The 14,829-nt window shown below is 45.9% G+C and overlaps 1 protein-coding gene across 2 annotated transcripts in view; it reads left to right on the top strand.

Annotated features, from left to right (window-relative positions):
- Nucleotides 1-14,829, top strand: part of tulp4a (TUB like protein 4a) — a 38,357-nt gene that overhangs the window by 12,967 nt on the left and 10,561 nt on the right. For both annotated transcript variants that reach the window (XM_074614965.1, XM_074614964.1), the window contains exons 3-7: nucleotides 7,167-7,295; nucleotides 8,809-8,970; nucleotides 9,443-9,623; nucleotides 13,895-14,002; nucleotides 14,181-14,347. In XM_074614965.1, the coding sequence (XP_074471066.1) occupies nucleotides 7,167-7,295; nucleotides 8,809-8,970; nucleotides 9,443-9,623; nucleotides 13,895-14,002; nucleotides 14,181-14,347 (747 nt within the window). The remainder of the gene's footprint in view (nucleotides 1-7,166; nucleotides 7,296-8,808; nucleotides 8,971-9,442; nucleotides 9,624-13,894; nucleotides 14,003-14,180; nucleotides 14,348-14,829) is intronic.

Genomic DNA, 14,829 nt, shown 5'->3' with positions numbered 1-14,829 from the left:
TGTGCCTCTTCTGCCCGTGATCCCTCCGGCCCCTCGCTGTCCTCTGGCTTCTCACTCTTATCCTGTCTGTCTCCATGTGACGTCTGATCTCCCAGATCGCTGCGTCACAGCGAGGTGCTCAGCTGTCCCCCTCGCGGGATGCCTGACCAGCTCACACTAATCTCCACGCTGTGCTAAATTTACACATACACAGATTATTGTCACCTCCATGAGGCTGCAGATCAGTGTGCACACATGCAAGACACATCATGTGTAAACTTTATGCGAATTTCTTCTTTTTTGTTTTTATTTTGGCCCTTTTTTAGTTTATGTACAGTGATTAAATGATGTTAGACTTGTGCAAACTGGAGCTCCTACCTAATCTAAAGCCTCATGTCTCTCTACACTGGCTGGAGCTGAATTAGGTTGTATATAATATCATCCGGACAATCCATTTTGCTCCCCAGAGGTTGCAGACAGTGCACGAGTGGAGTAACAAGACGGATTTGTATTCCCCCATGAGATCCTTGAGCAGGGAAATTTGTTTTCTTTAACAATACTACTGCCGAAGCTTGTCAGCTTTGCGCCCACTGCTGCTTCAGGTGACTGCTGCGGCTGAATGATAGATGGCAGGCCGTTTTTAATGGTCCGTGACGATGGTCAGCTCAGTCAGAAAGACATAGAGACCGTAGCTGCAGACCTGCAACAGGCCATGTCTCATTGTGTCCTCTTTCCTGCCAGCTGAGACACACCTATAGAGCAACATTAGGACTTGTACCACTGGGAGTGGGAGTGAAAACACGGTAAATCTGGCTCACAGGACACCTTATTGCTGAGGGAGCGGGGGCCAGGAGAGCGATGAATCCTACTGTTCACTCATTACGCTGGAGGGCTGCACATGGTGTATTCATATAAACATGTTTGTGTGAGACGGATCATTTTAAGTTCACCTAGGATGACCCTGTCCTTTATCACTGCAGACATTCAACAATACACAAGGCAGTGACTAATAGGGAATTGTTGGTAAACCCTGCAGGATAAATGTGCTTAGTGGTTGGAGCTACCTCAGCATTGTTGCTGCAATTGCATCAAAACATCTCTACTGGAAAATGTGAAAATAATTTACTTTTACCCCTGTTTGTATTTATTGGAGCATTACTCTCATGTACAGTGCACTAAGAATTGCCTAGTATATAACTTACCTTAGAACCTGGACAAAAGCTACCTGGAATTTCTTCTACCATATGCTGGTGATTATTAGACTAACTCCAGCCTGACAACTGACCTTTTCTCCTCTTATCCCAACATTAGGTTTCATTCAGCAACACTCTTTTAAATGTATCTTATATTTTCTCTTAATTTTCTTTTAAGAGGAAAAAGAAGAGAAGTCAAGTCATCTAAAATCTACTCTTACCCAGGTGTGGTGGATGATGTATCCCATTTGATCATAAATTGGAGGCGCGTGACCGATTTGTTTATTATTAGCATAAGTAATGTCCCCTAAACACTGTATAAGGGCAGGCGTTTTGCTGTGTGCAAATGCTCAAGAATTGGAGAGATGCCACCAAAAAATGCTGTAAGAACAAGAACTTCAGCAGTAGTGAAATTGAGGTACTTTTAATTAAACTTAAACGGAGTAAACATGTGGTTTTCCAGAGCGTCAGTACTGGTTTCATTTAATTTGTTGACTATGAGAACAACATATTTTTTTCTTATCGTGGTCAGATAGCTCTCGACCTCTCATTAAATGTACTCTTACCTAAGAGAAGAGCAAAACCAGAAAACGTTGGTGATCCATGAAATAAATGGGTACTAATAAAATCAGAACAAATTGTGGATACGAACAAAAATGAGAGGTAATTTGTTTGTACATCGCTTCCTGCATGAGGCCCATTACGTCATGCTGCTTAGAGTTTTAACAATTAGTTACAGATGATGGTTTAACTAATTGCCTCACTCATTAAACACGTGGCCTTGACTGTGTGATGTATCTCCGATGTTCATTTCCCCTGAAGCTTAAGCAGCCTAATATTGACGTTGAAAATACAGCTGGAGGGAGAATTATTTTAGACTTTGGTTTTCCATAACTTTTCTTTCTCTTCTCTGAGGAATATAAGATTGTCATAAGAACATACAGTTAAAGCTAGGGTTGGTAATCTTCAAAAACACACGACAGCAATCAATAAATCAAATGCTTTGACAAAAACGACACGAGGCAGAGGAGGAGTTACCCGGCCCGGAGGAAGCCCGGGGCCCACGTCTGGAGCCAGGCCCAGACGGAGGGCCCGTCAACGAGCGTCTGGTGGCCGGGCTTGCCACGGAGCCCGGCCGGGGATACCCCGAAAAAGGAACGTGGCACCCCCCTCCTCTCCATCCTGTGGGCTCACCACCTGCAGGAAGAACCGCTTGGGTCGGGTGCGCTGCCACACGGGTGGCAGTGAAGGCCAGGGACCTCGACGGACTGGACCCGGGCGGCAGAGGCTGGCTCTGGGGACGTGGAACGTCACCTCTCTGTGGGGGAAGGAGCCGGAGCTTGTGCGGGAGGTGGAGCGCTACCAGTTGGATCTGGTAGGGCTTACCTCTACGCACAGCCTCGGTTCTGGAACCGTACTCTTGGATAGGGGTTGGACTCTATTCTTCTCTGGAGTTGCCCATGGTGTGAGGCGCCGGGCGGGTGTGGGGATACTCACAAATCCCCGGCTGAGTGCCGCTACGTTGGAGTTTACCCCGGTGGACGAGAGGGTCGCCTCCCTACGCCTTCGGGTTATGGGGGGGAAAACTCTGACTGTTGTTTGTGCGTATGTACCAAACAGCAGTTCGGAGTATTCGGCCTTCTTGGAGACCCTGAATGGAGTCCTGTATGGGGCTCCAGTAGGGGACTCCATAGTTCTCCTGGGAGACTTCAACGCGCACGTGGGCAACGATGGAGACACCTGGAGTGGCGTGATTGGGAGGAACGGCCTCCCTGATCTAAACCCGAGTGGTCGTTTGTTGTTGGACTTCTGTGCTAGTCATGGATTGTCCATAACGAACACCATGTTCGAACATAAGGATGCTCATAAGTGTACGTGGTACCAGAGCACCCTAGGCCGAAGGTCGATGATCGATTTTGTAATCGTATCATCTGATCTGAGGCCGCATGTTTTGGACACTCGGGTGAAGAGAGGGGCGGAGCTGTCAACTGATCACCATCTGGTGGTGAGTTGGGTCAGAGGGTGGGGGAAGACTCTGGACAGACCTGGTAAGCCCAAACGCGTAGTGAGGGTGAACTGGGAACGTCTGGAGGAGGCCCCTGTCCGAGAGATCTTCAACTCACACCTCCGGCGGAGCTTTTCTGGCATCCCTGTGGAGGTTGGGGGCATTGAACCCGAGTGGACGATTTTCAAAGCTTCCATTGCTGAAGCTGCGGCGGTGAGCTGTGGTTTTAAGGTCTTAGGTGCCTCAGGGGGCGGCAATCCTCGAACACCGTGGTGGACACCGGTGGTCAGGGAAGCCGTCCGACTGAAGAAGGAGGCCTTCCGGGATATGTTATCTCGGAGGTCTCCGGAGGCAGTTGCAGGGTACCGACGGGCCCGAAGAGCAGCAGCCACTGCCGTGACGGAGGCAAAGCAGCGGGTGTGGGAGGAGTTCGGAGCAGCCATGGAGAAGGACTTTCGGTCGGCACCAAAGTGCTTCTGGAAAACCATCCGGCACCTTAGGAGGGGGAAACGGGGAACCATCCAAGCTGTGTACAGTAAGGATGGGACACTGTTGACCTCAACTGAGGAGGTAATCGGGCGGTGGAAGGAGCACTTTGAGGAACTTCTGAATCCGACCAATACGCCCTCTATGGTAGAGGCAGAGCTGGAAGCTGATGGGGGACCATCATCAATTACCCTGGTGGAAGTCACTGAGGTAGTCAAACAACTCCACAGTGGCAAAGCCCCGGGGGTTGATGAGATCCGCCCAGAAATGCTGAAGGCTCTGGGTGGGGAGGGGCTGTCTTGGATGACACGTCTCTTCAACACCGCGTGGAAGTCGGTGACAGTGCCTAAGGAGTGGCAGACCGGGGTGGTGGTTCCCCTTTTCAAAAAGGGGGACCAGAGAGTGTGTGCCAATTACAGGGGTATCACACTGCTCAGCCTCCCTGGTAAAGTCTACTCCAAGGTGCTGGAAAGGAGGGTTCGGCCGATAGTCGAACCTCAGATCGAAGAGGAACAATGCGGATTCCGTCCTGGCCGTGGAACAACGGACCAGCTTTTCACTCTCGCAAGGATCCTGGAGGGGGCCTGGGAGTATGCCCATCCAGTCTACATGTGTTTTGTGGACTTGGAGAAGGCATATGACCGGGTCCCCCGGGAGATACTGTGGGGGGTGCTGCGGGAGTATGGGGTGAGGGGGGCACTTCTCAGGGCCATCCAATCCCTGTACGCCCAAAGCGAGAGCTGTGTTCGGATCCTCGGCAATAAGTCGGACTCGTTTCCGGTGGGGGTTGGCCTCCGCCAGGGCTGCGCTTTGTCACCAATCCTGTTCGTGATATTCATGGACAGGATATCGAGGCGTAGTCGGGTGGAGGAGGGTTTGCAGATCGGTGTGCTGAGGATCTCATCGCTGCTTTTTGCAGATGATGTGGTCCTGTTGGCATCATCGGTCTGCGACCTCCAGCACTCACTGGATCGGTTCGCAGCCGAGTGTGACGCAGTCGGGATGAGAATCAGCACCTCTAAATCTGAGGCCATGGTTCTCAGCAGGAAACCGGTGGTTTGCCTACTCCGGGTAGGGAATGAGTCCTTACCCCAAGTGAAGGAGTTTAAGTATCTCGGGGTCTTGTTCGCGAGTGAGGGGACGATGGAACGTGAGATTGGTCGGAGAATCGGAGCAGCAGGGGCGGTATTGCATTCGCTTTACCGCACCGTTGTGACGAAAAGAGAGCTGAGCCGGAAGGCAAAGCTCTCGATCTACCGTTCAATCTTCGTTCCTACTCTCACCTATGGTCATGAGGGTTGGGTCATGACCGAAAGAACGAGGTCGCGGGTGCAAGCGGCCGAAATGGGTTTCCTCAGGAGGGTGGCTGGCGTCTCCCTTAGAGATAGGGTAAGAAGCTCAGTCATCCGTGAGGGACTCGGAGTAGAGTCCTTGCTCCTTTTGCGTCGAAAGGAGCCAGTTGAGGTGGTTCGGGCATCTAGCACGGATGCCTCCTGGGCGCCTCCCTTGGGAGGTGTTCCAGGCACGACCAGCTGGGAGGAGACCACGGGGAAGACCCAGGACTAGATGGAGAGATTATATCTCTACTCTGGCCTGGGAACGCCTCGGGATCCCCCAGTCAGAGCTGGTTAATGTGGCCCGGGAAAGGGAAGTTTGGGGTCCCCTGCTGGAGCTGTTGCCCCTGCGACCCGATCCCGGATAAGCGGTTGAAGATGGATGGATGGATGGATGGATGGATGACAAAAACAAATCCAGTATTTGTGGTAGGGCTGCACAACTAATCGAAATTTTATCGAAATTGCAATAATGTCTAATGCAATTTTCAAATCACGGAGGTGCAATATTTGTTAAAGGTGAAATGGGTGTCAAAATATCATTTTAAATCAAATTAAAACCGGAGTTTTCCACAAGCTGCTAGCTTTACAGCTGTGAGTACTAACAATAGCCATGTTCGTTGTTTATGTTCATTATGATATGTTTACATTCGTAATGATAATTTTGTGGGAGTTGCTTTAGAGGGAGGCCTGAACGGACGGACTGTCAGTGTTGTTGACCTTCTCGCTAGATTTAGGGACTTCTGGAGCTAGTGCTGCTGGCTAAAAAACGGTGGCAACACTGGGCTCAGTTTTTGGTTGGATATTTTTTTTAATCTAGCATACTCTTGCTAGTTTCTCAACATTACCAACCCTAGCTTTAATAACACCTGTTCTGCTGGACCATGGATAGATTGGACTGTGTGTTTGTCGAGGTGGGGGGTTGGTGTTGTTTGGGGCAAAAGAGCAAGACTGGCAGGCTTATCCAACTCTCAGCCACTGATCTGTTGGACTTGCACTCAAAGAGCGTAAGCCCCCACTAAAACCTGCCCTGTGTTGTGTGTTTGAGCGTGTACAGCCCACGTGCTTCACTCAGCAAGAGCAGAGCTGCTCCCTGTTTAGGATTATTCCTCTGGGAACAGGCTGAGTCACGTTACAGAAGACCAGACACATAGAGGAGAGGGCTGGATGGAGATTGTAATGGGTGCCTTTGAGATGGGTGACACTGTCAAAGAAAGAGATCACGAACAGTTTGATCTATTATGCTCTCTGCCAGATATCAACACCTTCTTCCTTTGTAACTCATTCCTTAGGCGAGTGATGATCCATGTCTATATCTACTGACCTCTGGGCAATTACAGAAACCCATGCATCTGTGAGTCACTGGTGTTAGAGGCTGTGCCGTTTACTGTTTGTCCACAATGTATTTTCTGTAGCGACGTTCATGCGTCACTGCACTTTTTTAGCACCTCTTACTGTCCCTCTCTTTTAGATTAGAATTTCCCTTTAATTCATATTTAGACAAACTAAATGCTTTTCATAGAATAAAAACAGAAACATAACCTGTGCAGTGATGCATACACAACATCAGCTATCCATTGTGTACAGTATCAGGTCACAAACAAGGAGGAACAGTCTGAAATGTTTGAAGTGTGGTATGATTAGACAACTCTGACAAGAGTTTCCATGATTGCATCTCATTGTCTGTAATATTCAGGATAGTAGCGGCTCCTTTGCGACTTTTTCAAAATGAGGTTAACCCACTTTGTGATATATTTTCATCTGGTTCGATGCTAAATTTAGCTCATTTGAAATGTGGGAACTTGGATATTACTTTCTGCATTTTAGGAGTTTCAGCTGACGCCCCAATTTAGAGCGACTAGCAGTGAGTGTGCAGGCAAGAGTTCAGAGTTTGATCAAGGGCACTCTGACATGGCATTGTATTGTTGATCATCTCACATTATCTGTAGTAGTTAAGGGAGCAAAGCTGTGTCACAGGAAGGCCACTGATAAATTCTTTGCCTGCCGTACTACACACAGCACAATCTGGAATTACTTAATTTGCATATCTCTCTGAAAATACTTATCTCACTAAAGGAACACTGACAGGGTCACAGATAATGGCCGTCATAAGGACACAGGACAGTCTCTCTAATCATTGTTTTAACCCTTTTCTTCTTGTCTTTTAAGGTGGTCTTGGTGCGGTGGAATGAGCCCTTCCAGAAACTGGCTACCTGTGATACAGATGGAGGGATCTTTGTTTGGATCCAATACGAGGGCCGCTGGTCAGTGGAGCTGGTCAATGACCGTGGAGCGCAGGTAAAATACATTACACAGGAATGGGACATGAATTAAATCAGTAATTAAAAGTCCATGTTTACTTTGCACCGACACTGAATATGGAACGCATGTACAGAAATAAAAATAGTATTCATGAAAATGTAAAGGAGTGCATATAAATACTAAGTGGGAGCACAATACAGAACAGTAAGAGTGCTCCAGAAATTACCTATTTATGTAGGCAAACCAGGAAATTGGCATCGCACTGGTCCCCTCGACAAAAATTATTTGTGTGGCAAACACACGTTTATCATAAGCTTGAGTATACACAACCAGGCTGTAAAGGCAGACGAGTCGGTGTGATGACGTTTAGTAATCTTATTTAATTCTAACTCATTTCCAGGTTTTAGGACTCATTCCTGTAGCACTCTATAGAAGCAAAACAAATATTCAAACAGAAGAAGTAGGGATATACACATTAACCTGTACGGAGAGTTAAGACTTTAAGACTTCATTCTTGCACATTCCATTTGCCTCCAACATTTCCCAACTGGAAAAAAAACCTCCCTGACATTGCACGTGCTGATTTTAATAATAACTGCCGAGCGACGTACGTTGGGTAGGCCAGATCCATCAATCACTGACATCTGCTGATCTGAGTCTGACACATCCTGATGGCATCTTATCATTTGTGATCAATTTAGTTTGTAGATGACAGTCTAAACAAAAGCCTGGCTCTTTAAATAAATGGCATTATACAGTTTGAAATAGCACCTCTGCTCTTATCCCCTGGAGGTCAAGGTTTTATTTCATACAAGTGTATTCATTTAAACTGACATTATTATTTCAATTCAGCGAGACCCTTTCAGTATTAATAGTCTGCAGGAGGGCATGTATTTAATTGTACCTTATTATGTGGTATTCTGAAAGTACTGCTCACAATACTGGGATTAAACTAGTGACGTGTAAATGCCTCGCTAGCGGCTCCTAGAGGCCATGCTCCTCTTAACATCTCAAAGTGTTTCGAAATTCTCATCTTTGCCATCATTAGAAAGTGAGAATACTGCGGCACCTAAAACACTTGAACATTGTTAATAAAGACCAGTTTCTTGTTCTTGCTGGACAGATATTGCATTATATTGTGTTTACTTTAGGGCTGCAACTAATGATTAGCTTGAAAATGCCAGAAAATTGTGGGAAAAAAATGCCCCAGAGCCCAAGGAGGCATCCTCAAATTCTTTGTCTTGTCCGGGCAACAGTCCAAAACCCAAAGATATTCAATTTTCTTTCTTTTATAAGACAAAGAAAATCCAAACATTTGAAATTGGGGAATATTGAATGAAAAATGATTGATAAATTGAGTAATTATTTCAGTTCTTCATTACAAAATGACATTTCAAATGACATCAGGGGCTGCTGATGGTGTAACCAACAGTTTGGGTGTATAAAAAGGTGGATTTGTCGGATAACTACTAGTTGTTCTTTTTAATAATCAAGCTAGCATGTCATTATCATCATTTCATCCTTAACTAATGTGTCTGCTGCCCTGTAGGTGAGTGACTTCACCTGGTCCCATGATGGCACCCAGGCTCTTATCTCCTATCGCGATGGCTTTGTACTGGTGGGATCAGTCAGCGGGCAGAGACACTGGTCCTCCGAGATCAACCTGGAGAGCCAGATTACCTGTGGTATCTGGACCCCCGACGACCAGCAGGTAACACACACACACATCCCACAGAACTGTGACGGCTACAACGTTTCTAATAGACCTAGAAGTTTTAGGTTATCATTTGCCATTTTTAGTATGTGGACTTGTCATTCAGAAGGCGGAGACAGGCCCTGAGGGAAATCATCTGCGAGTGACAGCAACCATCGTCTGTCTTGAATGTGTTGTGGTTTTGTTAGGCTATGTTTTTGCTTTCATGCTGTTAAATTGTCAGCTCAGGTTGGACATCATCAAACTTTCAGTCTGTATATGCGTCTCTGTCTTTGTTCATTGCCTTCACCCCATTTATGTCTATTTCTCCAAGTTGTTTTCCTTGTGATATGCATTTCTCTTGGCTTTCTTTGCTCTCTATCTGTCATCTCTGTATCTATTTCTTTCTTCTTCTGTCTTTGTGTCCAAGTTAAATGTCTGTCGTTTTCTTTCATTTTCTCCCTAATAAGCCTTTACTATTTCTCTCTAGGTGTTGTTTGGTACTGCAGATGGACAGGTGATAGTGATGGACTGCCATGGGCGCATGCTGGCCCACATTCTGCTGCATGAGTCGGATGGCATCGTCAGCATGTCCTGGAACTATCCCAGTTTCCTGGTGGAGGACAGCAGTGAGAGCGACACAGACTCTGACGACTACTCCCCACCGCAAGGTATGCTGCTCAGGGTTTGATTTGAATCGACGGCTCTTTGTGGCTTCTTCGGGCACACAACTGAAACATGTCCGGTGTAGACATGATGTAAGAGTATAATCTGATGTAGAATTGGAGAGTAGTATAGGTTTACCTAGTAAGGAGTTGTGCCTATAGGGACTGTAGTGCGGGGGTAGAGTAGTCAAGATGTTTCATACGTAGGTACCTCCGCGCAGAATAAAGCAGATGTGGGACCATCTGTTAGCTTCTAACTCCTCCCAGCTTTTACCTCCATCTTTTACTGCTCTATCAATTCGTCCTCGTGCTTTAAGTCCAAGGGGAAGGTGAAAGATTACCAAAGTTGGGGACACAAGTGATGGCTGGTATGTCTGCACTGTATTGTCATTAGTAGCCTCAAGCCTTGGTTGTACTTTCCGCAAGGACGGTAGCACGGAAACGCTGACGCCGAATCGTGACAAAGAAACGTTTAGATCTTTTATACTCCATGCAGATTTCGCCTTGCTTCAAACCAACATTCTCAAAGCTCCACAAAGTTCTCCATTTTTTTCCACCTCCACGTCCGCGTAGTTGGATGTGCACGGACAGGCGTAAATCTACCGCACGGAGCCCCCGCAAAGGGCCGTGTCTGATGGTGTGACGTCACTTTAGCTGTGCGGACACTCGCGACCCTCGCAGATGCGTCATGCATAAATCACACTTTAGTCCCCCTGGTATTCTCATGAATATTTATGACTTGAAAACTGGTGTACAGGTGGACATAAACTGTGCCTGGGTTCTCTGTCAAGGCATTAGAGTAATATTACGATCATATTATCTCTGAATGAGATGTTGCATGTTCAGCTGCATGCTGTTGAACTCTTTTGACTTTGTCTTTGTCATGTTTATATGTCTGTCTTGAGATACCTGCTTTGCCCGGTTTAGTAGAACTCTGGGTGGTATACTCTGTTCTTGAATAAGGCATCAAATACCTGTATACTCACTACAACCTCGGGTTTGCTCATTTAGTAAATGCTGTGATCAAGCAGCTTGTAAATGGGGCACAAGCAGTCACACCTCCGAAGTTGATAATGAAACAAATTAAAAGAAGGAAAGTTGTCCTAAAATGTACACTATTGGCCTGAAGCAAGCACATTACATTTCTGTCTAGCTACATGCAGTAGTGTGATTATTATGGCAGGTTGTCCTGTGAAAAAACATTTTATTTTGTTTGGATTGGAGTGTACTATTGGGCTGAAGTGCAAAAGGTATTAATTGCAGCTTATAGTTAGAAGGAAAAGTCGTTTGTGATGCTGATCTCACAGGCGTTTCGAACCATTTAATGAAGCTTCAGAAGTGGGAAGGTGACTATTCAACGATTTTCCGCTCCTCTGCCAGTTGTGAAGATGGGGAGGGAGAGACGCATTAAAACAAAAGAGTGTGACCAAATAGAAGGTGGGTGGAGGGCTGCGGTGAGAGATGGAGGGCAGGAGGTGGAGGAGGAGGAGGATTGGGCTGACGCTGCCCCTGGACCTCCTGTTTGCTGTTAATGCTGCAGTAGCTGTTGTCATAACAGCAGCAGATGTCACAGCGTAATTGTGTGCGTCATTAGACTCCTCATGTGCGACACACTTACACCGTGTACTCAAGTGGACAATCACAGCCTCCACCTAGGAAACCTGGAAAAGGAAGTGTGTCGTCTTGAAATGTTTGACACAACACTAGTTTGTACAGTAGTGGAACAAAAAAGTCACTTCAGTGTTAATCTACTCTGACTGTATTTTCAATGGTACTTTCTTTAACCAAACCCCGCAGGACTTCGCTATGATATGTTTACCTGCAATGTCAAGGATAAAGTACTTGTGTGTGATGTTGACACAGTTGGCTGCATGCTTTTGTTAGCATTAGTGCCTGTTTATGTTGAAGGAGAAGAGGAGAGTGACGTCTACCTTGCTGAACTGCTGCGTCCCTCACACATGTGGTGTCCACACCGGCAACGTCTCTGCTGCTGCGCTGCTTCTGACAGCCATTTCTTTCTATACAGAGAGTTGCCTTTCATAATGGCCATGATTCATTTCATTATAAATATCATTTATATTGATTTTAGACAGAAAAAGGTTAAGAAGAGTGTGCTCATTTATAAATAATAATAGTCCACGATTAAAAGCCGGTACTATTCATTTATGCAGCCGTGCAAGTCACTGCATTTTCTACAACACTGTCCTGCAAATATTTCAGAATAAAAGCCTAGTTTTAACAAATGAAAGAATTCTTTCCACAGAAAAAAGCAGAAATAGGAAGTGTCAAAAGATCATTTTCACTGTATCTTTTCTGTGAACCGCATGCGGAAAAAATAGGTAACACCTCAAATCTCTAGAAGAGATTCAGTAGACACGCAGCCGAGCCGCGCCTGAAGCTGCGCTGCTTACACGGGCTTTATGGCTGCTCTAACCTGTTAACATGGTTGCGAAAAATAAAAAGCAAGCCGCGCTGCTCACTTGTCCTGTGTGTCCCGGCCGTTACACTCCACGTTCTCCTCCAACTAACTGTTCAGATTGTCATGATTCAAATATTTGTGTTAATCCTCTAATGATGCAGGCCATGTCAGTTGTTCTATGTTTGCCCTCCTGTGCTGACAGCCTACAGACGTATAACGGTAGTAATTAACAGCAGTCAACAGTGAGCCTGAGAGCGTATCTGGTGCGTTCACTGTCCAATACCAATACGTAGATGGCTGGTGTGTATCTGGTGCACTGGGACGTGAGCAGTCACACAAGAGAAGGGTTGCATGTGGTTAGCGTTCCCCACCCTCTCGCTACTCTCACCATGTGTGTGTGTGTGTGTGTGTGTGCACCAGCCCACGTAACAGCCTCATTTTTATTGGTTCCTGTTTTGTCTTTTTGCCTCCTTTTTCTCTTGAGCTTAATTAGTCCCAGTTGCTAAGGCTGTATTGGTGAGGGTCTGTCCTCCTCCTGCTGTGCTATTTTCTTTTTCCCTCACTTCACCGTGGGCCAAGTGGTAAAGCTGAAAAGTGCTTGCCTTAGCTGGAACACTGATTATGCTCTAACTCACTAATTAAACCAGTCAATAGTAATTGATTGGCCCCGATAGAAATTATCTCTCAAGTCGACATCCTGACTGAGACACTAGGCTGCCTCTTCCTCCCCTCTGTCAGATCTCTCTATCATAATGTATGATGATGACCCATTATCACTGCACTGCACAACACACTGCATTTACAGCAGCAGCATATATCTCATTTAATGCAAAACCCCATTGTGAACGGATTACTAATGTGAAGTAGTAACTGAATTGGGCTGAAAGTCAAAAGCAGAGGTGGATATTTCATTTGTGTTGGTATTTGGGTCATTGCTGGTGAAAGGACAGACTCAAGGATGTTTTAATGGAAAACGTATGGGTGGTTGTCTGAAGGTGTTATATTTATAGCAGTTTGAATGAGAATGTCACTCGTTTTCAGCTAAAAATGCACTAGCAGTGACGAGCGTGTGTTAGTGAAATAGTGTATTCTCATGAATAGGACACAGTGGAAACTCACTGAAAATGAATTACAGCTGCCAAGGATGTGGAACTGTCCTTGCCTCTCTCATAACAGCCCCCAACTACGTCTACAGTAAACACGGCCTCACAAATAACCACCCACACACACACACACACAGATAGTATTTTATGGCCCACTCTGGAAATGCATATTAATCATCTCATCCTGTGTAACATGTCAGGGAAAAGCCCCATCACAGTTTCCTAAAACCCATGGTGATGCCATCAAATTGCTTGTTTTGTCCAACCAACACTCCAAAATCTAAAGATGCACGGTTTACTATCGCATAAGACAAAGAAAAGGAGCAAAGCCTCACAATTGAGAAGCTGGAACCGGCAATCAATTCTTCAAATGGTTGCCGAATGATTTTCTGTTGTTTGACCAATCGATTCATTGACTAATTGATTAAGTCCTTCCCTTATTTCATGTCAGGCTACACCGTGGCTGTAATAAGTAATGTTACTTACTCTTCCATACAAAGTTAAACCCCCACATAACGTTGATGTAGAATAAATTATTTCATTTTATTAAGTGCCATGGTGTTTTATAATTTTAACACTAGTCCTCCCTTGATAGACATTGATTGACATCCACTACACTTAAATGTAAAAACATGCAAGTTATAGTTTTGTTAATTTGCAGTTGATACTGTGTGCTTTAAACTGTCTCACACCTCATTGTGTCGCTGTCACGCTGCCTGTTAACAGTGTTTGTGTTGTCCTTTGTCTCTTCCCAGTGCAGAGCCTGAAACCACTGCTGACAGTCAGCTTCACCTCCGGAGACATCAGCCTGATGAACAACTACGATGACCTCTCTCCCACCCTCATCCGCACCAGTCTGAAAGGTGTGTGGGTGACTTGTCATTAATGCATGCCTAAGTGTTGCAGCAACTTTGTCTCTTTTCTTTTGTTTCATTGCTTCTTTCACTAACTTGTTCATATATTTTGTGTTTTCTATTTTTTTTGGTAAAAATTGGCTGCATATGTTAAAGTGTACGTTTTCCCCTGTGACATGTGCTGTAGATGTGGTGGTCCAGTGGTGCTCGCAGGGGGACCTCCTCGCAGTGGCGGGGATGGAGAGGATCCTCCTCTCCCCCGACCCCTCCTGTCATCCCCCCACCAGGAACGCCCTCGTTAAGTTCTACAACGTTCAGGGTGAACACATCTATACACTGGAAACACCAGCACAGGTGATCAACTTTAACAGGGCCAAACCTGGCTAAAACCTGTCTAACGAGTAGTCTGAGTCACAGTACTCAGAATTGTATGCATTTTATTTCCCTTCCTCAATGATAGGACTCGAAATTCGAAATTCAGAGCATATCCAGTGCCTGCACATGGCTCTCCACTGAGCCAGTGGCTCGCAGCTAATGGTGCTGACAGAGCTTACAGTGTTTACCTGCGGCGTTATCAGCTGCAACCGCCGTATGAGCGCAGTGCAGAACAGCGGCAATGAGCTAGCCAGTGGGGCACATTCACATGCACAAACATGCACTAAAAGGTACGCACGGTCGGCCCGGCTGTGTGAACAAAGCAAGGAGAATCTCTGATTACAACACACACAGAAGAAGAGTGACTTCATTCTCCGCTCAGGTTGCCATTACTCCACTATATCTTTACATTGCAAATGTAATGCTATATTAATGCTCTGAATATCGTTTAGAGAACCTTT

Source organism: Sebastes fasciatus, chromosome 18 (assembly GCF_043250625.1).
Source record: "Sebastes fasciatus isolate fSebFas1 chromosome 18, fSebFas1.pri, whole genome shotgun sequence".
NCBI lineage: Eukaryota > Metazoa > Chordata > Actinopteri > Perciformes > Sebastidae > Sebastes > Sebastes fasciatus.
The sequence above is the reverse complement of the archived record's forward strand: the minus strand, read 5'-3'. Positions and strand labels throughout refer to the sequence as shown.